Raw genomic sequence first — 25,772 nt, 5'->3', positions numbered from 1 at the left:
AGATATGTAAGCCTTAAGGGGCCATCCTTGTTCAAACGACCCTAGCCCCTCTCCTCTCCATGTGGGAATGTTGACTTTGAACTTCTAATCCTCCTGCTTCCATTTCCTGAGTGCTGAAGTTACTGGCGCTTGACACTATACTTGATTGCTGTCCTGTGGGGTTGTTGTTGTTGTTGTTGTTATTGTTATTGTTGTTGTTGTTTTGAGACAGGGTTTCTCTGAGTAGTCCTTTTCTGGAACTCACTCTGTAGACCAGGCTGGCCTAGAACTCAGAGATCCGCCTGCTTCTGCCTCCCAAGTGCTGGGATTAAAGGCTTATGACGCCACCACCATGCTTACTATACCTATTTTTTATGTGGTGCTAGAGACTGAAGCGATGGCTGTGTGCGCTCAGCAGGCACTGTATCCATCGAGATACAGTTTTCTCTCACCGAGAAAGAGAATAGCTACCCTTAACCCTGACTCTGACACACACACACACACACACACACACACACACACACACACACACACACACACACACACACACCCCATCTAGTACTTTGCACCTGTTAGGCAAGCTCTCCACTACTACTGAGCTACCTCCCCAGATCAAGTTTCTGTCATGTTGTGACTCAGATTTCTGCAACAGAAATGTACCATTTTGTGTACTAAGCTGATGTGGTAGCTCACAACTATAATGTCAGCACTTAGAAGGCAGGAAGATAACAGATCTGAGGCTAATAAGGGTTGTATTCTGAGACCATTTCCAACAGAACAAAATCTGCACAGCAGTCAGTTAGTGGTATTGAAATACTTCCTCCTCATTAGTTGTCTTCCTTTACTGGATATGATCATTAAAAACAATAGCAGGCCTGGTGGCTTATACCTATAATTCCAACTCAGGGAAATGAGTTTGAGGCCAGCCTGCTCTACATAGCCAGTTCTGGACTAGCCAGGTCTATGTAAGAGACACTCATAAAACCAAACCATATGAACAACCCTCTCAGACCTTATAAACAACAACAAAAATGTTTGAAGTTTCTTTTTTTAAAATGATAACAATGATTTTTGTTTACTTTCCTAAGTCACTAAGATTGTTGGATGAAGAAGAAGCAACTGATAATGACTTAAGAGCAAAATTCAAGGACCGGTGGCAAAGGACTCCATCCAATGACCTGTACAAGCCTTTACGAGCAGGTAACCATGGCACAAATGAGCTGCGTGAGAGGAAGTTCCCCTTTATCCAAATAGTTTTTAAAGTTAGACTCAGTTGTAAACTCATCTTTTTACTTGTGTGTGAATAAGGAAAACCCAGGCACTTATCCTTAGCAAAGACAAACAGTAGTGAGTAATGACGCTCACGTAGGTTCACTGACAGGCGCAGTTAAGCTAATCACAGAAATCTCGGGCTTCTCCAAGCACCATTTTAAAGACATGTGTGAAGTGATATTTATGATCTGGTAATTCCCTTTTGACTTAGTAGTGAATTCTAGGTGATTAAAAAAATGAGCCTTAACAGCTACTTTGAAATAAATTATGCTTTTTAAGAATTTGATTATCAGACTGGAGGGATGACTCAACAGTTAAGAGCACTGACTGCTCTTCCAGAGGTCCTGAGTTCAATTCCCAGCAACCACATGGTGACTCACAACCATGTGTAATGAGACCTGATGCCCTCTTCTGGGGTGTCTGAAGACGGTGACATTGTACTTATGTACAATAAATAAATAATCTTTAAAATTTGATTATTAAGATTTGTGCTTACAATAAATGTCTTCATTTTAGCTAGAGATTTATATTTCTGTTAGGTATCTCTGAAAGTGATCCTATTTTTCTTTGAAGTGAGAGCATTCCTTGAGAGAGGAGTACTTTTTCAGTGAGTTTTACCCTATTTTGGCATGAATGATTTTTTTTTTTCTGTATTTATGAGTTCTAGAAAGAAACTGGACAAATGTCTGTTTTCTTTCACTGGGCAAATGTTAACCAAGTGACTACAAATTACTGTACCCTCGCTTCGTAAGTAATTGTGTCTTTTATCCTAAATCACAGCTGCCCAGATGGATAGAAGTTGAGGTCTGTTGTCTAGTGAGTTAGGGCCTACAGAAGGGAAGGAAGAGCAAACTGAGGACCAGAGCTTTAGTAATCTAATCAGCCCTGTCAGCCTGCTGAGTTCTTGAAACTCTTTCTCCAGAGGGAGCCAAGTTCAGAGCCGTTTTAGATAAAGCGGTGCAAGCGGATGGACAGGTGAAGGAGCGCTACCAGTCCCACCGAGACACCATCGCCCTTCTGTGTAAGCCAGAGCCGGAGCTGAATGCCGCCATCCCTTCTGCTAACCCAGCAAAGACCATGCAGGGCAGTGAGGTGAGAAGGGAGAGCTTGAGAAGGCGGGTGGTCCTGTGTTCATGGGACTGTGTTGAAGCTGCTGTGTAGAGACCCGCCGGGGTCTTACTGCCACTCTAACACAGCCGAAGGGGGCTTGAGGTACTGCTTCATGGTAGACCACTGCTTAGCTTGGACCAGGCTTTGGGGTTGAATCCAAGTACCAAACACTCATGTCCACTCACAGGCACATAAACACACATAGAAGTAAATTAGGGTCATTATTCAAAACTAGTGATCTATGCATCGAGTGGTATGGAGTTATTGATTAATCCCTGTTGGGATTTTCATTTGTTGAGTTACTTTTGTGAGCTGGTACTTCATATGCTAACAGTGTTTAATTCGGGTTTTGTAAAAGGGGGGGGGGGGCTTGGAAAGGACAGAAACTTCTTGGGGTGAAGAAGACGGGCCTTCCAACCATAATTTCTTTGTTCTTTATGATTTTTCTTTTGGCTCCCATCATGTTCCACATGGGGCTGGATTGAAGGGGAAAGTGGCAAGGTGTGCATGTTAGTAAATGGGCAGCATCGGGATGACATTGCTAATGATGGTGGAAAGAGAAAACCCCCAGATCCTCTGCCTGGGGAAGTCTTAGAGAGCAGAGAAAACGCAGGCAGAGTGTAGTGGTGGCCGTTGTAAGGTAGGTTGCATTGCACTAGGATAGACGCTCCCCACTCCATAAGAAATAAGTCCAGGCAAGCAAGGAACACAGTGTATTGAAAGGTCCATTTCTAGACACAGTAGATTTCTAGAGTTGTTAATAGTGTTCTTTATTTCTCTTTGTATAGAATAATTTTATATATTCTAGCAAGACTTACTGTGTGATATAATATGTTAAGTGCTTCATAAAATTAGCAAACGAATCTAGCCTTTATTTATTTCAACTTGTTGTCCAGCACGGAACATTAGTAATATACAAGATGACAATGATTGGCTACAAGTTTATAAACTCCGCAGGAAAAGCATGAGGGCTTGCTGTTGGGGTTTAGACAGGAGTTGGGAGTCTTCTTGGGATGTTGGCACACTTGTGAGAACAGAGGTAGAATGTGATCACATGTGAGGCTCCTCCATGGCTGAGTTTGTCTGGTGTATGAGAAATGGTAACGGGTGGAGAGCAGAGCAGGCCCCAGGCAGCAGCGCTCACCAGCAAGCTCAGCAGAGAGGAAACCAGGGCGGCAGGAGTGGTGACCAGGAGTGCTAGCTGCATGCGAGGGCAAGGAAGCTGAAGGAGGATAGCGCAGGGTACGGCAACAGACTGAACCAGGGCCTGGTGCGTATTACACGGGCATTCTACCACTGAGCTGCGTCCCCAGCTTACCCCCAACCCCTCTTTTTTGAGACAAAGCCTTTCTAAATGCCCAAGTGAGTCTTTAACCTGCAACCCTTCTGTGTCTGCCCTGGCAGAGGAGGGGATTGAATTTCGGGCCTTGTGCATGCTGGGTAAGCGTGTTATTACAGAGCTACAGAGCGGCATCTCCAGCCCTTTGCAGCTTTTTTTTTTTTTAAATTTTAGAGAAAGCTACTTGTGAGACATACCTTCCTTATTCCGTTTGGTGTCCTTTTTTTTTTTTTTTTTCCTTTCCATGCTGTGATTGAAACCAAAGGTTTGTTAAGTTCTACAGTCCCAGCCCATTGGCGTTGTATTGATAAATTTATATGGCTTGATTTCCCTTTAATGGAAAAATAAAATCGTTTGTGCTAAGCAAAATCAGAACTAGTAAGCCTTCATTTTTTGGCATTTTAGTTTGGTTTTTTTTTGGTAATTTAAATTGTTAATTTATATTAAGAGGCCTTTTGATATTCTTTAATGCCATCGCACACAAAAGTAAAGTCTTTTATAATCAACATTAAATTTTTGTATTGAAGCTGGATTTCCTGACAGAGGTGGCAAGAAAATCTTTAGCACTCTGCTAATTAAGACAAGCATCATGTGCTATCAAAGCTATTTCAGACTTTTATCATGAAATTTGATGATAGTTTACCCAGAGTGTTCATGGTAAAACTTTGCCATTTGAAAGCCAGGCATGGTAGTGCATGCCTAGGTAACGACTTAGGTAGAGACTTGTGATCTCTCTGAGTTCAAGGTTAACCTGGTCTACAAAGAGGGGTTCAGGTTAGCCAGGATATATGATGAGACTCTGTCTTAAATATGTGTGTTTCTTGCTCTTTTTCTTTGCTCTCTTTTCTTTGTTTATTTTGACTTATTTCAATTTGGTTTTGTTTGATTTTATTACTATTCCTTAGATGCCTGTGTTTTTAAGGAGAAATAGAAAGGATATGGATCTGGATGGACAGGGAGGTATGGAGGAACCAGGAGGAATTGGGGGAAGGGAAAAAGTAATCAGAATACATTGTATGGAGAAAAAAAATCAATGTTTTTTAAGTCTTAGAAATATTTATTAGCTATTTCTCTTTTTTGGTCTTGAGAATTTCATAGATGAGTACAGTGCGTTTGATCCTATCTACAGCTCTGTCTACACGCCAATCCTTCTCATGTCCCTCCCCAAAGCACCTTCTCAAATTCATGTTGTCTTCTGTAGTTAGCATCACAAATATGCATATATATAATTAATGTTTCTAATTAGTGTTTTCTAATCCATGTAGTTCATGTAAGACCGAAAATGTCGGGCAGATACACAATAGCGTTCTTTTTTCCATTTTTTTCTTTTATTAAAAAGACTCTTTTCGGAATATATCCTGATTACAGTTTCTCCCCTCTATTCCTCCCAGTTCCTCCCCACCGTTTCTTCTTCTTTCTCTCTCACTAGAAAACAGCAGGCTTTAGAGACAATAGCCAGGCATGACTGACAAACAGATACAGTGAAGTCAGGCAAGGACTGTTATGACAAATAGATACAGTGAAGTCAGGCAAGGACTGTCGTGTTGAAGTTGGTCACGCAGCTCACTAGGAGGGAAGATTCCTAAGAGCAGGCGCCCGGTCACCAGGGTCACCGATCTGCTTGCCTCTCAGTCAGGAGTCCCAGGGGTCGCTGTGCTGAGGGCTGGGCTGAAGACCTGTGCAGACCCTGGGGCCTGTGCTTGCTGCTTCTCCCTGAGCTCACATGCACCGTGCTCTGCTGACTTGAGGGTCTCGTTCTCCTGGCGTCCTCCATCCCCTCTGGCTCTTAACAGTCTTCCCCTCCTCTTCTGAGGGAAGGGAGGGATTTGATGGCTTTCTCCACATAATGTCTGGCTGTGGATCTCGTATCTACTCTCCTCTGCTGCCAGAGGAAGTCTCTGATGATGAGCGGATAAGGTACCCATCTATAAGAATAGCATAATATCATCAGGAATCACTTTAAAAATCTATTTCCTTTCTTAGAAACTTTTGATTCTTGATCAGTTTCACATCATGCACCTCAGTCCCACACAGCTCTCTGTCTTCTCATATCTGCCCTTTGCCCTTGCACCCCCCCCATAAAACACACACACACACACACACACACACACACACACACACACACACACACACACCCCAAAATACAAAGCAAAGACAATATCTTTGTAAGGGTAACTTTAATATAAATGTACACAGTAAATATAGCAACTATGTTTCCTATCCTAGCTGATTCCCCAATCATGACACACAGAGTCAAAAGATTTATTTAATCAAGTTTTATCTGGGCAATCATTGATCATTTTTGATCCTCTAAACTAATCTGGCTACTTCCCAGCCAAAGTCCTGAGATACTTGTATTTCAGTATTGGTCTGGCCCTCTGGGCTTCAGTTAGCTTCTGCCTTGCCGTCCCTCTGGACCCCTTCCTCATGGCTGAATCAGCCTTCTTCTTCTCTCTCCTTCCCTCTCCTGGCTGGTAGAAGTCCCACCCTATCCTCTCTTCTGCAGCAGTTGCCTGATCAGCTTTGATTGGCCAGGCAGAGGGTAAATGAAAAGTCTCTTCATCAATGATCACTGGGGCCTTGTCATAAAGAGCTGAGCATAAGTCTGGAAGAGGCCTCTCTACCAGCCCCTCCACACTTTCGGCACTCAATCCAACAGACCAGATTTTGCCCCATCCTGGGCTCAGCCACCCCCTTCCTGCCTGATGTGTAGGGGAAGTGTGGGCCTGCAGACCCTTGTTCATTGCGGTCCCCAACAGCGCCTGGGTGTACAGGAGGCTGGGAACCACCATTCTCAACTCCTTGAGGTCCCTGGTGGTGTCTGGGTACACAGGAGATAGAGAACCACAACATCTGTCCCAACTTCCCGGCTGTTTCTCCCTGGGGAAACAGAGACTGGGACCCCATCTCGGATTGTGTTCTGCCTCCCCTGAGCAACATGCTGTCGGTGCTCCAGCATCACAGGGAGAGGCAGGCATGCCGCCCACACGTGACCATTATGGAAGGACCATTAAAAATACAAATTCCTGGTGTTTTTAAACCTGCTTCAACCTTACCAGGAATTCTGTCTGGCGCCACGGTGTACCCCCCCACTCAAGCTGTTCCGCTTCCCTCTCTCTTCATCTGTGCACCACACACTTTCCCTCTGCAGTGGCTCCCTCTGCAGGCTGCCACATGGCTGCTGGACCTCTAGGTGACATCCTCTGTTCTTGCTGGAAGGCCAGGTCTGTGGGTGACATCATAGACTGCAGGTCTATCTTTGTTCTGTGCTGCACTGTCTGGATTTGATTTGATTTGACTTGATTTTTATGAGTCCTAGGCATAAAAGAGCTTTGGCCACCAAGCCAGGCACCAGGCTAAGATAAACAAAGGACTCTGTCTCTAACTGATATAAAAAGACCACCAAGGTGTCTCTTATTGTTAGGTTTCTATTTTCTTAAAAGAGAAAAACAAAAAACAAAAACCTAACCATTTGAAACAGTTATTGAATTGATAAAGTTTTGTGACATATACTTTTTCAGAAGCCAAAGTTTGCTGATGGAGATATTTTTATGTTATCATGAAGAAGCTTGTTGTCTGAAAAGTGTTCAAACTGCCGGGGCTGTACTCAAAGGTCCTTCCGCTGGATGCTTGGGGCTACCACCTGGCCTTGTGCATGGGAGCCTGAGACTTTGTTTTGGGCCTGCCAGGCCTCACCCAATGGGATTCTGGCCAGAGGAGTGGGTATCTCATTAAAACAAAACAAAACAAAACAAAAAACAAACCTTCATGGGGGAGTACTGCCTAAGCTATGCTTTCTGAGCGGCTTTTCTCCTGTTCCCCTTCCTCTTTTAAGACGGTGTCTCATGTAGCTCAGACTTGCTGTGTAGCTGGAGAGGACCTTGGACTTCTGACCCTTCCGCCTCTCCTTCAATCCTGGGATTACAGTTGTGCTCACCACTGCTGTGTCTGTGGGACCTGAGCCTTGCACATGGTGCCACGGAAGTGCAGATGCCACTGGAGGCCAAAGGCATTGGAGCCCCTGGAGCTGGAGTTGGAGACAGTTGTGAGCTGCCCTGTGTGGGTGCTGGGCACTAAACTCAAGTCCTATGGAAGAGCAACAAGCACTCTTAGTTTCTGAGTCATCTCTCTAAGAGAATGTTTATCAGCAGACATTGAGAAGGCTGACTGTAGACCAGAGGTGTCTTGTGTACCCGTAGCTGTACTGAGCATGGCGGCCCTCATGCAGGCAAAGCTTCCAAGTTAGCTGTGCTGAGTCCTGTTTCTCTGTTGCTGTTTGTACCTTATATTACCTTCTTTGAAGTAAAGTGACAGACTGAGTCTGAGAGCTGACTGGGAAGCCGATAGCTCCTCATGCCGCTAGTGTATTTAGTGCTGTTAAGGCCATAAAGGCTTCCATAGTCTGAGACCCAGTCTGAGACAGACCTTGTGGGCCCAGTCACCTCTTGGTTTGATATAACATGTAAGCTAAGAATGGTTCTTATGGGCTTCTTTCCATTCATTCATTCATTCATTCATTCATTCAGTTTATATTCTGAACACAGCTGCCACCTCATGTGTTGCCTTGTCCCTACCACCCCCCATTCTTTTTTTTTTTTTTTTTTTTTGAGGAAGATGAAAAGGTTTATTTCTCTCTTTTTTTCTTCATTGTTTAATGGATATTTCTTATTTACATTTTAAATGTTATCCCCTTTCCCGGTTTCCCATCATTTAAACCCCCTATCCCATCCTCAACCACCTGCTTCTATGAGGGTATTCCCCCACCAACCCACCCCTTCCTACCTTCCTGACCACCCCCCATTCTTACAAGCTTTAAATGATCATGAAAATGGAGACTAATGGTTCATGATGTATGGACATTATGTGATATTTAATTTCAGTGTTCATGAGTGATTTTTGTTGTTTGTAAAACTTAGTCAACTCAGTGATTTATCTGCTTTCTGAGCCTGCGTCTATTCCTCACCCGTCCCATAGACTTTATTACTCTGTAGAGGCTGGGACCTCTTGAGCCTGTTGCCACAAGTCACTGTCTCCTTACGTCGAGAGGAGCACTGGCAGCTTGTGGGGATTCCTCCTAATCCTTCTGCTTCTTGGTTCTGTGCTGTGGCCCTGACCTGTTAACTCCATCCTATCCAAGGACTTGTTTACATTTGTATTTTCTTTAAGGACTTTTTACCCTACCATGCCTTTTCCTTGTCTCAGATCCCAGCCATTCCTCCGTCCTTGCCGGATCAGTCTGTTGTCTGCTTATCAAGTGAAGGGAGTCACTAACTGGAATGGTAGTTAGCGTAATTGACACAGTAGCTCAGAAAGCTGTCCCACATTTGATGGAACAGTAACTGCTGGCAGCTTAATTTAATAAAGTAATTCAGGCAGTTCTTTTAAAAGCTGATTACATGCAGATGTATTAGTAACGACAAACTTAAACACCTATAATATCAGCACTCGGAGGCTTGAGAGTTAAAGGCCATCCTGGACTACATGGGACCCTGTTAAAGAAAGATCATATAATGGCAGCTACTGAAAAGAGAGAACTAAGTAAGTGCATTAGACCTCTGTGTATTTTGATATGATAATGAGTGTGAGCCTCAAATTAGAGTATCTGAGAGTATTTAGACAGTGGTGGTTGTTGTGGTTGTTGTGGTTGTTGTGGTTGTTGTGGTTGTTGTTGTGGTTGTGGTTGTTGTGGTTGTGGTTGTTGTGGTTGTTGTTGTTGTGGTTGTGGTTGTTGTGGTTGTGGTTGTGGTTGTTGTGGTTGTGGTTGTGGTTGTTGTGGTTGTGGTTGTGGTTGTTGTGGTTGTTGTTGTTGTGGTTGTGGTTGTTGTGGTTGTGGTTGTGGTTGTTGTGGTTGTGGTTGTTGTGGTTGTTGTGGTTGTTGTGGTTGTTGTGGTTGTTGTGGTTGTTGTGGTGGTTGTGGTTGTTGTGGTTGTGGTTGTTGTGGTTGTTGTGGTTGTGGTTGTTGTGGTTGTTGTTGTTGTTGTGGTTGTGGTTGTTGTTGTTGTTGTGGTTGTGGTTGTTGTGGTTGTGGTTGTGGTTGTGGTGGTTGTGGTTGTTGTTGTGGTTGTTGTTGTGGTTGTGGTTGTTGTGGTTGTTGTGGTTGTGGTTGTTATACTAGCCATTCGTCTGTGCAAGCACTTCAATCCATTTTTCTCGTTATCCACTTTCTTAAAATTAGGGCAGGATCAGGCAGACTGAACTGTAGTTAAGCTAGTGTGGGCGCCCGTTAATCACCGGGATAGCACAGAGGCCCCTGTGACACGAGACCAAGAGCCGGCTGTCTTGGTCTGTATGTGGTGTTCACACAATCATAAATCAGTTGTTTGAAACGATATATTTCAGAGACTTGGGACCATGGCATTTTGAAATAACACAAGACTTGCCAAGTGTAGGAACTTGTCGTTATTTCCATGGTTAGAAAGTGATGTGCATGAAAACCAGGAGGTAGGCTGGCTTTCTCGGTAAATAGAGCTGGTTTTAGACCCATTCTGAGAAACCCTAGGGCTCTTCCCACAATCTTCACTGCTTGTGTGCAGTTTGTCACTGGGGAGGAACCTGTGTCCATATGTGTCCCTTCCATCAGCTCTTACTGGTAGCTCATAGTGGGGGTGATTCTCGCCATCATTTAGACCTGCTGTTTGGTGAGAGGATCTAAGTTGAAGTTTCTGTGCTGTGTCCGAGACACACGGTTAGTCATCAGACAGTGGTGCTCCAGCTGTGGGTCCTAGCTGGCTTGCCCTTCTGCAAATTTCCTTTTCTCTCCAGCTTACTCCTTTTTGGCTGATGAGATGTGGGAACTGGGATCAGGAAAGGGTAAGGGAGGCAGAGTCATGGACCTAGGGACACAGATTCCGGAGACCATCATCGACAGCAGCAAGCATTTTATACAGCCTTTTGACCAATGGGCAAACTACATGAGTTCTAGAGTAGCCAGCCATTCCATTGGCTCTGTGGGGAGGTAGTGGGCTGTCAGCACCTGAGGGGACTTTCTTTTTTTTTTTTTTTTTTTTTTTTTTTTGGTTCTTTTTTTCGGAGCTGGGGACCGAACCCAGGGCCTTGCGCTTCCTAGGTAAGCGCTCTACCACTGAGCTAAATCCCCAGCCCCCTGAGGGGACTTTCTTAAAGAGGGGGAACAGCCACTGCCTAGTTCCGGGCCTATTCTGAGGTTCCACTAGTTTGCTAGGACTCTCTGTTTTGTGTCACTCAGTGTGCCAGTGGACATGGGCAGTTATACTATTACAGTGGTGGGGAGGCCTCCCTCATTGCCCACCGGACCCCATCCGCAGTGAGACCTGAGGATGGTACCAGCTCGCCTTTCCTCCCTCCTTCATTCTCATTTCCTGTTAGTCATGCAGTCTGTACAGAGATCTAAAATCAACTTAGTCCATTATCAACTTTAGTGTGCTAATAGGAAATTCAATAATTTTTTGTGGTGCGTGCGTGTGCAAACACATGCTCACATGTACAGGAGCACGCGCTTGAGGTCAGAGGTTGCCACTGGGTATCTTCTCTATCATTTCTCCTCATTCTTTGAAAGAGGACCTCCCAGTAAGTCTACAGCTTGGCATTGTTTGGCTTGACCGTTAGCCCCATAAGTCCCTGTGTTCCTCTTCCGGTTCCTCTTCACTTCCTGCTGGGGTGGGGTAGGAGCCGAGAGTGGTCACAGGCTGTGCTACTGCTTCTCACCTTTTCTTTTTAAACATGGCACTGGGGATCCAAGCTCAGGTCCTAATGTTTACCCACTGAGCCATCTCCCCAGCCCTCCCACTATATAGATTTTCTAACATTTTAAACTTACAAACCCTACTTCACTTTGCCAGATAAAATTATGGCACATAATTAGAGAGGTAAGTTTAAATTCACTAAATAAACAGAACTTTAAGTCCTGATCTGTTTCTGATTTTTATCTTAGATTTCCAAGCTTCTATGTAGTTCAAAATGTGTGCAGTTTGCTGTCAACCGTAAAGCTCGGGCGCCAGCCTGCACAGTGGGCTTGGCTGGCCCTGTGTGGGGAATCACAAATGTCGAGTGCCAGGGAGTGGTGGGTGCGTGGTGCAGATGCTTGGCCATCCGCAGGGAGTTCTGTTGAACACTTTGTATGGGTCCCCGTGGTCTTTACAGTGGCCCTAAAAAAGGACTATTTCCATCTTGCTGTGGACCTTTCAGGGACTTACCTTCCCTGGTCATTTTTTCCCCCTTTCTCTCTTCCTCCCCCTCCCCCTCCCCTTTCCCCTTCTTCCCCCTTCCCCTTCCTCTTTTCCCCCTCCCCCTATCCTTTCCTTCCCTTCTCCTCCTTCCCCCTTTCCCTTCTTCCCCTCCCCCTTTCCCTTCTTCCCCTTCCTCCCCTTCTCCTTTCTAGACATGCTCTCTCCGTGTAGCCTTGGCTGGCCTGGAACTTACTGTGTAGTTCAGGTTGAAATCAACAGTTATCCACCTGCCTTTGCCTCCCAATGCTTGGATTAAAGGCGAGTAAAAACAAACCTAGCCTGGAATATTTCCTCTGCAGTAACTGTTTGACAGGCCCATTTATTTTCAGTACTAAAGTTTTATGTTTTGAATGTATAAAAAATGGTGAGAACCCTGTCTTCAGGGGTTGCGTTCCTCAGTCTGAGCTTTGTCCCAGGGATGCCCTACCATTGACCATGGATGTGTTTGTTGTTTAGGTTGTAAATGTCTTAAAATCCTTATTATCAAATCTTGATGAAATAAAGAAGGAAAGAGAGGGTCTTGAGAATGACCTGAAGTCAGTGAATTTTGACATGACAAGCAAGTTTTTGACAGCTCTGGCCCAAGATGGCGTGATAAATGAGGAGGCTCTTTCTGTCACTGAGCTGGATCGGATCTATGGTGGGCTAACAACTAAAGTTCAAGAGTCTCTGAAGAAACAGGAGGGACTTCTAAAAAATATACAGGTAAATTTTTTTTTAAATTGGAGGTATATGACAGCCTATGACCATTAAAAAATGTAAAAGTGAAAGGACTCACAGAATAGAGCATGGTATGTCTGTAGAGTTTACAAAAATCAAGGGCTTTCAGCTCAGGCTGGCCTAGAACTAACAACTGTCACTGTGTGTCTTACCTTTGTGTGTCTTCCTCCCAAGTGCTGGGGTTCAAAGCAGTGTGAGCTCTCGATGGCTGAACATCTCTAGGGTTGGCTGTACTTACCTGGGGTATGACCTAAGCTCAGTTCCCTGCACTAGAAACACAGCCACCTCTGACTGACTAGGGGGTGGCATGCTGGTGAGAAGGCCTTGTTACTTCAGACAAGTGTTTTCCAAATCACTTGTGATGTTTCCTTTTTAGTTTTCTTGCTATGTGTAGGGAAGAATCAACATTAGTTGGGCTCATCAATGCCTTCAGAATCATCTGGCTAATACATAATTAGACATTAGCTGTGCATTTGCACATCAGTAGTTTGTACTGACAGGACTCGAGACTTTGCCTTTTTATAGTGAATGTGCAGAATTTTATAGTAGTATAAAGTGTTATCAAATAAACAGCTTTTGTCTGGGTATTTTTGTGTTATAGAATGATAGAAGTTGGTAACTTACTGATTATATTTTTATATCCATTGGATTTGTGATATTTTACTTAAGAAAAAAGTCAAAGCAGTGTACTGGCATGAAACATTGCCCGTATTTCTTGTAAATGTGCAGATCAGCAATCATGATTTCTTAATTGAAAAGAGAGCAGCACATTGTTGTTACACTTTTGTCCTGGGAGATGGAAGCCTGAGGGCTCAATCGTGTTAGACATCTGCTCGCCTCTGCCTCCCCAGTGTTGGGATTAAAGTCATGCGCCACTACACTCCATTCCTATTATAAATATTTTGATTGGCTATCAGGATGGCTCAGGGGCTAAAGGTGCACGTCACCAATCCTGAGGACCTGCGTTCAGTCCTTATGTGAAGGATTCCATGTGGTGGAACGAGAGAACCAACTCTTGAAATTTGTGTTCTTACTTTTCGGATGTGTACTGTGACATACGCATACCTACACACACATGTGTATGCAATAAATAATAAATGAAAAAGTATTTCAAGCTGAATTAAATTTATAAAATACACATTTTGTTTGTTTACAAAGGTCTCACACCAGGAATTCTCCAAAATGAAGCAGTCTAACAGTGAGGCCAGCCTGAGGGAAGAGGTCCTGAAGAACTTAGCGACCGCGTACGACAACTTCGTGGAGCTCGTAGCTAACTTGAAAGAGGGCACAAAGGTATGCGTGCGCGCATGAGACTAGAGCTGAGATGTACAGAGGGGGAGGAAGGAACGTGGCTGCTGCTGCTGGTCCTTCCAAGTGACCAAGCTTCGTGCTTTTGACTTGGTGTCAGGCTTGTAGAGGGGGAACTCTCAGTGGAACGTTGAAGGAGGCGCTCTATGGAGAGGTACTGGCTAGCGTATTGCAGGGAGCAGGAATCCGAGCTGTCCGGAGCCAGTGATGACATCTCAGTTGGGACTGATGTGTGGTGGAAGGAGGTGGTGAGGACAGACTTGGAGCCTGCCTGAGTATCAGAGGTAGATTCTGAGTACTTTTTTGCTTTGTCCCTTAAAGGGTTTAGAGAAATGCATTTTTATCTTTCTGATTATTTTGCTTTTGAGACAAGTGATTTTTAAATTTTCCAGATGCAAAGTTCCTTTTGGTTCTTAACTCTGTGGTGGTCACCGAGTGCAGTCACCTTGGATAAGACGCTTGTCCTCACTGTGCTCTGAATAGACAGCAAGTACTGTGCCGCCTGGGGTGGTGACAGTGAGGTGACCGTCCCTAGGGCTCAGTGCTTTGTTCAAGCAGATGTCCCGAGGGCTTCTCTGAGAGCCTCGGGCATTACGGTAGTGGGGCCCGCATTGGAGTTATGCAGCGTGAGTGTGGGTTCACAGTCATCACTTAGTAGCTGGCTTTTGTCTAAGGATTGGGAACATGTTCACAGTTATAAAATTTTAACTTCCCGTCTTGTAATGTTTAGTGTTAGTATTCTTCCGCAGACATCCTCTCATTACTTTTATTTTCCTTACCAATCTTAGGACATAGTACTAAGCTACTCAGGTGATTGTATGAATGCGTCTCCCGTGCGTGATCTCAGCCTCTAGTTTCAGCAGCATTGATCCAAATTATTGTTAGAGTGCATTTTTTCCTAGATTTAAACTTTTACTTATTATCTGTATTTTTTCTTTGCTTATAGTTTTACAATGAGCTGACTGAAATCCTGGTCAGGTTCCAGAACAAATGCAGTGACATAGTGTTTGCACGGAAGACGGAAAGAGATGAGCTCTTGAAGTGAGTTGGTTTTGTGTCAGATCCTACTGTGGCCCTGTGTTTGGGAGCCGGCTGATGCTGGCGCAGCCGCTGCCCTTCTCCTTCCCTCTGAGTGTTTCACAGTCATAGGGCGTCCTGATCTGGGATGAAAGAATGGAAAGGAGAGAGACCGAGGCTGAGGAAGTACAGTGGGGTGCAGAGGGGAAGACAGTGAATAGTTCAGAAGAGAGCACAGTCCCTTTTGCAGGAGCCACTGTGAAAGCGGGGCCTTGACCCATATTCACACAGAGATTTAGGAACTGTTGACGAACAGCTTAAGGGGGAGAGATTCATACTTGGTACTGGACTTTTCATTTGATAACCAGCACACTCCCCTGTGTAGAGAAATTTCACTTAAGCCTATTCTCTCTCTCTCTCTCTCACACACACACACACACACACACACACACACACACACTCTCACACTCTCTCTCTCCCATATATATACATATGCATATATGTATGTATATATAAACACAAATGCATATATATATACATACACACATGTATATGCACACATATATACATATATATATGCACTCACCTGTAGATAGACATCTTCATATATCTATATACATATTTAGGAAACGTATACAATTGTATGTTTCTGGATGGCTCTTTCATCCCTAGCATTTGTTTATCCCTTCCCTAAGCCTTCCTCTCCTCACCCTCCCATTGCCCTCCATCCTTCTCTCTCTCCTTCTCTTTGTCTTGTCACCTGTGCTGTATTATCCATACGTCCCTTCAGATCTTTCTTCTCTCTCCCCGCAGTGGCCCCTTTCTAGTTTCCTGCCTTGTGCAGGTATTCCAAGTGAACACAGAAATCTAGAGTGAGAACATTCAGTATTGGTCTTTCTAGATCTGGGTGCCTTCAGTCAGTATAATTAATTGTCCAGTTATGACTGACCATTTGCCTTCAGATTTCCTACTTTCACTGTTAATTGAAATGCTTTAATTAAAGGCAAAACATTTGGAAGAATGGAATGTTTTTGTTTTTACTTCAGTTTCTTTTCACAGGGTATAAAGCACCAGTGTCAGTGGCTATCGTTGGAGCAGTTGTGGCGGTTTACTTTCTGTGTTGTACTTTGTTGAGCTCTGACAGTAGCTTTGACTTATATCAGTAGTAAGGCATAGGAAATTCTCATTGGCCCACAAATATGCTAATTACTGGAGTTTATTAAGGGGGAAGTCTTATGTTAAGTCTTTGTGGTATATGTATATATTTTAGATCTTTCAAAGTCAGACCTTTAGAATATTATTATCGACTACAAATTCCTCATTTATATAGTGTTTGCTTACATTAAGCCCTTACATCGATTTCTTTCATTGAAGAATATAGCTCTGATGTATTTTTCACCTTGGGCCCTTTTTGAGAGGAAAGTGTGGGTGACAGGTGGGAGGGGTGACTGTGATAAGGGTGACTTTGGCTTCAGGACTGCTGGTCCCACTGTAGCTATTGATCCTGCTCCAAGAAACTGATGGCCACGATGTGTCACTGAGTGTAGACCTTGGGGTTTAGTGAGGCTTTTGAAGTTAATTCCAATATACTGAACAGACTTGGGATTTGAAGAGACTTTAAATCTGTCTCTTAATACTTATGTATTTTTTTAGTTACATATCTTTTGTGAATTTACCCTGGTGACAGAGTATATCAGTAACATAGTACCTTGGTAACAGAGTACCCTAGTGATAATGTGCCCCAGTGACAGAGTGCCCCAGTGACAGAGTGCCTCAGTGACAAGAGTGCCCCAGTGACAGAGTGCCCCAGTGACAGTGCCCTAGTGCCCTAGTGACAGTGTATCTCAGTGACAGTGCCCAGTGACAGAGTGCCCCAGTGACAAGAGTGCCCCAGTGACAAGAGTGCCCCAGTGACAGAGTGCCCCAGTGACAGAGTACCTCAGTGACAGTGCCCCAGTGGCAGTGCCCCAGTGACAGAGTACCTCAGTGACAGTGCCCCAGTGACAGAGTACCCCAGTGACAGAGTACCCCAGTGACAGAGTACCCCAGTGACAGTGCCTCAGTGACAGAGTACCTCAGTGACAGTGCCCAGTGACAGAGTGCCCCAGTGACAAGAGTGCCCCAGTGACAGAGTACCTCAGTGACAGTGCCCCAGTGACAGAGTACCTCAGTGACAGTGCCCCAGTGACAATGCCCCAGTGACAGAGTACCTCAGTGACAGTGCCCCAGTGACAGAGTACCCCAGTGACAGTGCCCCAGTGACAGAGTACCCCAGTGGCAGTGCCCCAGTGACAGTGCCCCAGTGACAGTGCCCCAGTGACAGGCTACCTTAGTGACAGGTTACCCAGTGACGTTGTTATAGTATCTTTGAACATAAAATAGCTCAGTGCCACATGTCTTTAGGTAACTGGTTGAGAATTTCGCTAGGAATTTACATAATTATTTGCATAATTAGTGCCCATCTTAGTTTTACTCCTTTGCTGTTTGTTTGAGGGAAGCTTTCTGCTATACAGCCAGGGCTACCCCACACTGTGCTCTGTCTGCCTCTGTCTCCTTGGTTCCTGGTTTTATTTTGTTTGGACACTGGTGTCATATCATGATTGAAATGTTGGCTCCGTGACTGAATGGGCTGTAGTATTTTTGTTTTGTAATTACCTCTTATTAGACAAGAAGCAGTCTTCTAAGGAGACTGTTTGCCTAGTTTATACACTCCATATTTGAGTTGTAATTAAGATGTCTGAAAGATCTACCCTCTTTGCTAGTTTTTAGAACTATTAGGCTATAACTTCGTTTTGCTGCAAGAATAGACTTCCTTTCTAGGCGAGACTGAAAACACATTCTAGAATACTGATCTGATTTGGAGGCACTTTTACTTCATGTATGAAGAAAACAAACAAAGTGACCTGGGTGTTTGTCATGGTGTCAGACTAACCCTGTCTTTCTCAAGGGATCTGCAGCAGAGCATTGCCAGAGAGCCCAGCGCTCCTTCTATCCCTCCGCCAGCATATCAGTCCTCCCCAGCAGGGGGACATGCGACAGCTCCAACTCCAGCTCCAAGAACCATGCCGGTGAGTAGGCCAGGTCTTCCCTAGGCCAGGTCTTCGGCAACGGGTTGGCAGCTCTGAAGGCTGGCTGCAGTGAGGAAACTGGTGGTCCCGCCTCTGACCAGGCCCAACCTTTTGATGCCTTCAGTGTGTAAACACAGCCAGTACTCATGAGTTCTCTTGCGTGAGACAACAGCTTTAGAATGGACTTTCCCTTACAAGGGAATGAAGTGCTGGAGACAGATGCCCAGCCGTGTCCTCAGTAATGGCTGCACAGACCTAGAGCATGCGGTGCAGACTCTGGGACCCCTGGGAGACCGGAGGGAAGTGTAGATGAGAACAAACAATTCACTCTGGTCTTTGTGGAGTGAACCTTGATTTGAATTTGGTTCACAGAAGCAGCCATAGGAGACCTTTCTTTCAGGTGCCTAGGGAATCTTGGACCCCCTGGGTATTCTCTAGTCCTAGGGAACAGCTTGATTGTTCGGCTGATATGCTGAGGGCTGCTGTCTGGAGGGCTTGCGCTGTAAAGACAGCAGCTTCCGGTGGCTCTCCAGAAACACAGGAGAGAAAGGAGTGCTAACAGTCACAGAGTTTCACCGCTACATATGCCACTGAGGGTTTTAGAAGTTTTCACAGGTTTGAAGACTTTTGTAAAAAGAATTTGGGGCCTGACAGAAGTAGTGTGTCTGACTGTTGGTGGAGGCAGTGTGTGACTAGATGTCAGCACCAGGAAGAACTGTGGGTCTTCACAGATGTCGAGAGAGCCTCTACTCAGCCGCATGCTAGCGTAGAAAGCTGGTATCTAAGAGTGGCCGGTGAAGGAGTATCTGGTCGAATGTTCACACTGCCGTCTGCACTCTGTTGGTTTAGTTCTCCACTCTTTGAGACCCATACTTCACATTCTGTCACTCTTGTCTCTCTTCCAGCCTGCTAAGCCCCAGCCTCCAGCCCGGCCTCCACCTCCTGTGCTTCCTGCAAACCGAGTTCCTCCTGCTGCTGCCGCTACTGCCCCTGCAGGGGTGGGGACTGCTTCAGCAGCACCGCCACAGACCCCTGGCTCTGCTCCCCCTCCACAGGCTCAGGGACCACCGTATCCCACCTATCCAGGATATCCCGGGTAAGCAGTGGCACCCTGTGTCACTAGGGATCGAGTAATTTCTAGCTGTGACTAATCTTTATGGCAGGTTTGTCCCTTCTTTCAACACAGATTCATGAATTAGCCATGTCAACTTGCCCAGAAATTAAAGATCATGTTATAATTACTTGTTTGAGTAGCTGAATAGCTATTTACTAGGTGTCTAGGATATATATTTTTATTTTTTACATCTTGTATTTATATAAATATATCTCTTCTGTTTGAAATTCAGTATATATTTTATGGCTGCCCTTATTTATATGAAGCAAAGACAGGCCTTGTTTATATACTGGTGCTTGGAAATCTCAGTATCTAATAAACAGATGAATAGAAACTTAGACAGTTATGGGATACATTCAAAGGTTAGCCTTGTTTTGGGGGCATCATTCATTAGTTCATCTGTCTGTCTATCCATCTATCCATCCATCCATCCATCCATCCATCCATCCATCCATCCATCCATCCATCCATCCATCCACCCACCCATCGTGGTTCTGTCCTAGAAGAGCAGCTGGTTCTCTTAACTACTTGCCATCTCTCCAGCTCCACAGAGAAACATACTTAGAGAACTAGATTGCCTCGTTAAAACGAGCTGTCTCTGTCTTTATATGCTGTTAATAGTTGGATTCAACATTATTATTTCCTGGGTAGTGTTAGAAGTGTGATATTCTTTTTAATTAATGGTAGGAATGCTTTTTCTCTGTGTATCTTGAAAGAAGACCTTTGCCTCACTCCTCTTCCTCAGAAGATTGAAACAGAGGAAAGTGGCTCTTGGTGAGCGCTGACTCAAGTAGTGACTGTGTGTCGCACTCTGGGGTCTGGTTTACCAACCAGTGTTTTGTTTGTTTTCTTGTCACCATCAGGTATTGCCAAATGCCCATGCCCATGGGCTACAACCCCTACACATATGGCCAGTACAATATGCCGTACCCACCGGTGTATCACCAGAGCCCTGGACAGGCTCCGTACCCAGGACCCCAGCAGCCTACCTACCCCTTCCCTCAGCCCCCGCAGCAGTCATACTATCCACAGCAGTAATGCCACCACGCGCTGCTGGTTCAGATCAGAGCGACAGGACAGCGGCTGCCACCACGCTCTAAGCCACACTCTGGCCACTCGAGAATATCTCGCTCTCCTGATGCCTGTGGATGATTTCTGTCTGTGGATAAAACCGAAGGCTGGGCCCCACCTCCACATTTGATCGCACTTGTGAGATTCTGCTGCTGTTGCAGCATAAACGCTAGCTATGATAGCAATGGAAAAAATTACAGTTCCATAAAACGCTGAAAATGACAATTAAACCTGCAAGTGAAACCTTTGAAATTAGCATACTTTATAAGATGAGGTTGGGACAAGGATGGCTTAAATACTGATATTTAAGGAAAAAGTTTTCTTTCTCTTGGTTTATTGATTTAGTTTAATTTCTATTATGATATTTTGCATAATCAAGGCATTGTAAATCTTATAATTTAAAAATAAATTACTTACGAACAGTTGTCATTGTTATGGTTTGTCCTTGATTCTCATTGCTGTCTGATTCCTTTCTGGTGTTAGCCTCTCCTTTGTATGTTCACAGGCTCCGTGTACTGTGTTGGACTGCATGGACTGCAGACTGGCAGTCAGGTGAGGGCTGCCCTGAGAGCCCAAGCGCACCAGCTTGTCTGCCATACTCTCCTTAGTCAGTCCTGTTGACACTGATTTTTAAAAGTCCTATAATGTGGGAGACACACACAATTGTTACCAAAGATTCTTCAAATAAATATAAAATTTAAAAGTATGTATTTAATGTTTTATTATTAGATTTTCCAAGAAAATGATGCAAATTCTGGTAATAATTCACTTCCCTTACCCATAATCCGGTCAAAGTGAGTAGTTTTAGCCGTACAGTGCCAGGATGTGTAGAGCCTGGCGAAAGCTCCTGTGCCTTTCTCGTCCTTGGCTCCATCTACTCTTGTCCTGTGATGGTGACTGTGCGCAGTGTACTGGAACAGATCTTCTTAACCCTTCTTTTCAAATTTCATATTATGATTTTTTATTTTCTGTGGTTCCTGGAAGCTGAGGTTATTCTGTAATCCAGGAGCATGTAAGACAATTGGTGGGGCTGCGTGCAAGCCCCAAACAGTGAGGTCTCGGGGGCTCTGCCTGTGCGAGGCTCTTGTCCAACAGAACAGGCGTACAGACAGATTTCCTAATCTGTGTTTGTCTTCTAAGTTTAATGCTGACATCTTGTTTCTCATCTCGTTTAAATGATACTGTCACTTAGTCCTCATTGCTCTCAATGACAATTCAGGCTGATACTTTCAAATGTAAGACTGAAGATACGATTGTACAAGGGAGTAAACTGGTTTAAATGTGTGTATTTAAAGCTCCGTGCTTTGTTGTATGCAGAAAACACAGACCAATCGCCGGGAATGTGGACATTGGCTTAAACCTCGACAAAACGTAACAAACGTGCCATTGCTCAGCTCCGTGCTCCGCGGTACTCGGTGTATGAGACAGTGTATTTGAATCCTCTGTAAATGCATTTGAATTTTATATTCTCCCCTCCTGAGTTCTTATACTGACACGAGACATCCCCCGAGTTAGGGAGCTCCCAGACTGCTAGTGTATTCCTTACTAATGCAAAACAACCACCAAAAGAAAAAAATAGAAAAAAGAAAAAAAAAGTGGCCTGAATATTCTCTTGGGGAAAGGGGGTTGGAGGTCTAACGGGAAGGGCAAGTGCATCAGAGAGCCAAAGGGAGGAGGGGTCAGGCCGGCGGCCATTTCCTCCTGCCCTGTGCTATGCTTCCAGGCTCACAGCGGACAGTCAGCGGGGGAGGGCCCCTTCCAGTTGCCTCCCAGCTCAGCTCCTGAGGGAAGCCTCTTGCCAGGTGTCTCCCCCTTCACGCTGCTCAGGATGCTCCGGTCTCGGGTCAGGTGCCCTTACCCTGCAGCGCCAACTTTGCCTTCCTAGGCCTGTTCGGTTTGCTGGCCGGAAGCCTCCTCATGCGCCTGTTGTCTAGATGGCGTCCCTCACCATCAGCACACCCTAACTGTGCTCCGTTGGCTGTGCTCTTTAGAACACACTGCAGAAGTTAGCACGCACGATGGCTGTTTACTCGGAGGTAGAAGGTTCCACTCTGGCTTAAGTATGTTATCCCGTGTTTATAATGAGACTTTCTGCAACCTTCTTAAGTGGAGGTGCCTGTCCCCAGGCCATGTATGTTGGCTTTTTAAGCCTCTTAAGAAGTGGATTACCTGCCAACTACTGAAGCTTTGTGGAGACACCAGTCAGAAGAGGGGAAACCATCCAACTTGGATTTCCTGCCCCCAGCGATGGATGGGTGGCTTGACTACTCAGTGTGGTGTCGGTCTCTGAGCTGAAGAACCGTTTCTTTGTTCTTTGGTCCCTTTCTTGATTGAGTGGTCGCATGTCACGCTGCATAGCAACCAGTCTCTGAGACCCCGAGTCTGTACCCCGGCACCTTTGCAATTATGTCCCCCAGTATAACCCACCTCTGTCCCAGCCAGCTACCTTTCTAGCCAAGACAGATTCGCGGTATCTTTTTTTCCCCAATTGAGATTTACAGTTTGTAAATTTGTGTACATTTCCTAATTTCATGAACAGGTAAAATAGTAACCAGGCCTCAGTTTGCTAGTGGGAGTTTTTAAGTCCGTGACTAGTATGTCTTGAAGCCTTGCTACAGCCCTGTGGCCTGTCACTTCTCAGACGTGCAGTCAGTTGACCCATAGTGTGGAACCGGGCGCAGCTGGGCACGGCCTTCCAAGAAGAGTTAAAATTGCTGGTTTAAGTACAGACTTTAGAACTAAATGGAAGAGCAAAGAAGGAAAATTATATTTTTAACAAAAGAGAATATTCAGGCTTTATTTCTGGTATGAAATTTATATTTTTAAAGAATATATATCCTATATTATCACACCGGAGACTTTAGATTCCTTTCTGGTTACAGACATTGCTGGTAGTTGGATTCTATTTTTATTGTATTCATTTATTTCTCTTAGGGGGAAAATTGTAAAGAAACAAAGATTCCGGATGAATGTATCCTAGAAATAAAAGTTGAGAGATTCTTACTTCTGTGGAGTACGAATTCTTATTTAAAGTGTTTCTCCTCGAGCTTCAGTTTCTCCGACTGCCTCGACGATCCGTGGATTGGGCAGCGACACCCTCCGCCTAGTGTGTGAGAGTGCAAAGGAAGCCCCTTGGTTTGTGATAGCTGCCTAGCGCATGGTTTAACTGTACGGGCACACGGAGGCTCTCCCACACAGTGCATTTTCTTCTCAAGACCTTTTCTTGGTCTAACTTTGGGGGAGGTCAACACGATCACCACAGTATTCACTTAGTTGGACAAGGGGTGGTAATGTGTGCTCCTCTTCTCTCCCCTCTTTATTTAATGCACGTTGGTTATAAAAAATAATGCATGTGATTATGGCATTTCATATATGTATATCACGAGCTTTGATCACACACACACACGCATACACACACACACACACACACACACACACACGTGCGCGCGTGCCCTTTGTGTCTCCTCCAGGATCATGATCCAGCTGCCGTGAACAATGCCACAGCAAGCATGGGTTCAGGCACTCCTTCGGATGCTTAGATCTCCCGCGCACATTCCCAGGAGAGGGACAGGGTGTCAGATGGTGGTTCTATTTTTATTTTCTCGAGTTCCTTTTTCACAGCACTTAGGCATTTACAGAAAGTTGAGCAGAAAGCACAGGGTGTTTCCATGTCTCTCCACCCAGCTTCTATTAACATTTTACATGAGTGTGGTTAATCCCCTATATGAATGCATCAGTACTCACACGTTAACTAAAATTCAGAGTTCACATTAGGGCCCATTTCTGTCCCGAAAGATAGTTTTGCCAAAAGCATGTGTATCCACCATTACAGCTTAATACGCAGAAAAGATTTACAGTCTCCCAGGTCCCAGTGTGTCAGCTACTGCCCCTCCCTCTTTAACTCTTGGTGACCCTTGGTCTTCACACTGAAGAGTTGGAATCATAGTCTACAGAAAGCCTTTTGAGGCTGTTTCCTCCCTGAGTCCTCATGGCGCAGCAGCACAGTGTGTGGATTTACCAGGACACATCCCGGCCCAGGTATCTACTCCTCTCTAGACAGATGTTGGGTGCTTTTAATTCTTGAGAACCAGGAGGAAATGTTCTTGTACAAGTGTGTGTGGCCATACAGTTTCAGAGTTACATTGCAACTTCTGGATAGACCGTAGACTGCTTTGAAAGAAACTCTCTGTTTCCAAAGTCTCTTTACTATTTTGTATCCCACCAGCAATACGTAATAGCTCCTATATTTCCCATTGTTGTCCGTAGTTATGTGATCTGTCGTTGGAATATGTGTGTGGTGGTAGGCCATTGCTTTGGACTCATAATTCCCTGAAGATGCTGATCATCCTCTCATTTTAAAGAAGATTATTTTGTTTTATGTGAGTGTTTTGCCTGCAAGTATATATGTGCACTACACGTGTGTGCCTATTGGCCATGGAGGCCAGAAGAAAGTGTGGGATCTGGAACCGGAGTTAATGATGCTGCCAGCCATTGGGTAGGCCCTGGGGATTAAATCCAGGTCCTGTGCAAGAGCACCCAGTGCTTCTACCTGCAGAGGCAGCTTCTGAACTGAGTTCCTTTCTTACTGAGCTTTAAGGATTCTGTGCATATTTTAGATATAGTTCCATTGTCAAGTGCATTTTGTATCTCCCCACCTCTCTCCAGTTTGGTGGTTTGCTTTATTATTTTGCTAACCTTCACAGTTCAATTATTTATCTTAAAGTGAGCATTATAGAAATATGCCATATCCATTGCAAAGTTAAGAAATCCAACATTTAAAAACTATTATAAGAGGCCTCGGAAATAAGAGCATCACCTTCTTCACACACCTCCTTTGCACACCCCCTTCACATACCTCTACACGCCTCCTTTACACACCTCCTTTGCACACCTTTACACACCTTTTCGTGTGCCCCCCGCCCCAGTCTGTATTCAACCTACTAGCATGTTTTATTTGTGTTGCTGGGAGTTGAACCCTGGGCTTCAGACATGCTAGGCAAATATTCTACCACTGAGCTGAGGTCTCTATCTCTCTTACGTGGCTTTTGGTTTCCGGCAAGGACACAGATCCTGCCTGATCTGTGCGCTTGACTCATTCTTGCACACTGTCCATTTTCTCTCAGTAATTACTTAAAATTGGTACCGAAAGGTTCCTCAGACCCTTGTCATTTATGAGTCTGCTTCTATTGTTGCGTTTGTCCCTCCAGACTCTGCCTTTTAGCATGTATCGTTGACACTGTATATTGGATAAAGGGACAGAAATGGAGCACTGTAGGATCAGGGTTAATGCTCGTTTGACTTGGCCACTGGTTACAGTTTATCGTGACTGTTGAGTCTTCATTTTTTTTTTCTTTTCTTTTTTTTGGAGCTGGGGACCAAACCCAGGGCCTTGCACTTGCTAGGCAAGCGCTCTACCACAAGTCTTCATTTTTAAATCACTATTATTTATGTGTATGTACATGTGTTTATGTCTTCCCAAGGAGGCCAGAGTGGCATTGGCTTCCTGAAGATGCAATTCCAAGCAGTAGTGAGTTACTTGATGTGGATGCTGGGAATTGAACTTGGTCCTC

At 44.8% G+C, this 25,772-nt stretch overlaps 1 protein-coding gene across 2 annotated transcripts in view; it reads left to right on the top strand.

Moving 5' to 3' along the window:
- Nucleotides 1-23,205, top strand: part of Pdcd6ip (programmed cell death 6 interacting protein) — a 55,771-nt gene extending 32,566 nt beyond the window's left edge. For both annotated transcript variants that reach the window (NM_001029910.3, XM_006243997.4), the window contains exons 11-18: nt 1,068-1,179; nt 2,174-2,343; nt 12,361-12,609; nt 13,783-13,917; nt 14,879-14,973; nt 17,897-18,017; nt 18,923-19,113; nt 19,995-23,205. In NM_001029910.3, coding sequence (NP_001025081.2) covers nt 1,068-1,179; nt 2,174-2,343; nt 12,361-12,609; nt 13,783-13,917; nt 14,879-14,973; nt 17,897-18,017; nt 18,923-19,113; nt 19,995-20,169 — 1,248 coding nt within the window. In that variant the 3' untranslated portion in view covers nt 20,170-23,205. The remainder of the gene's footprint in view (nt 1-1,067; nt 1,180-2,173; nt 2,344-12,360; nt 12,610-13,782; nt 13,918-14,878; nt 14,974-17,896; nt 18,018-18,922; nt 19,114-19,994) is intronic.
- Nucleotides 23,206-25,772: the final 2,567 nt, after the last annotated feature.

The sequence above is a fragment of the Rattus norvegicus genome, chromosome 8 (genome assembly GCF_036323735.1).
Source record: "Rattus norvegicus strain BN/NHsdMcwi chromosome 8, GRCr8, whole genome shotgun sequence".
Classification (NCBI taxonomy): domain Eukaryota; kingdom Metazoa; phylum Chordata; class Mammalia; order Rodentia; family Muridae; genus Rattus; species Rattus norvegicus.
The sequence above is the reverse complement of the archived record's forward strand: the minus strand, read 5'-3'. Positions and strand labels throughout refer to the sequence as shown.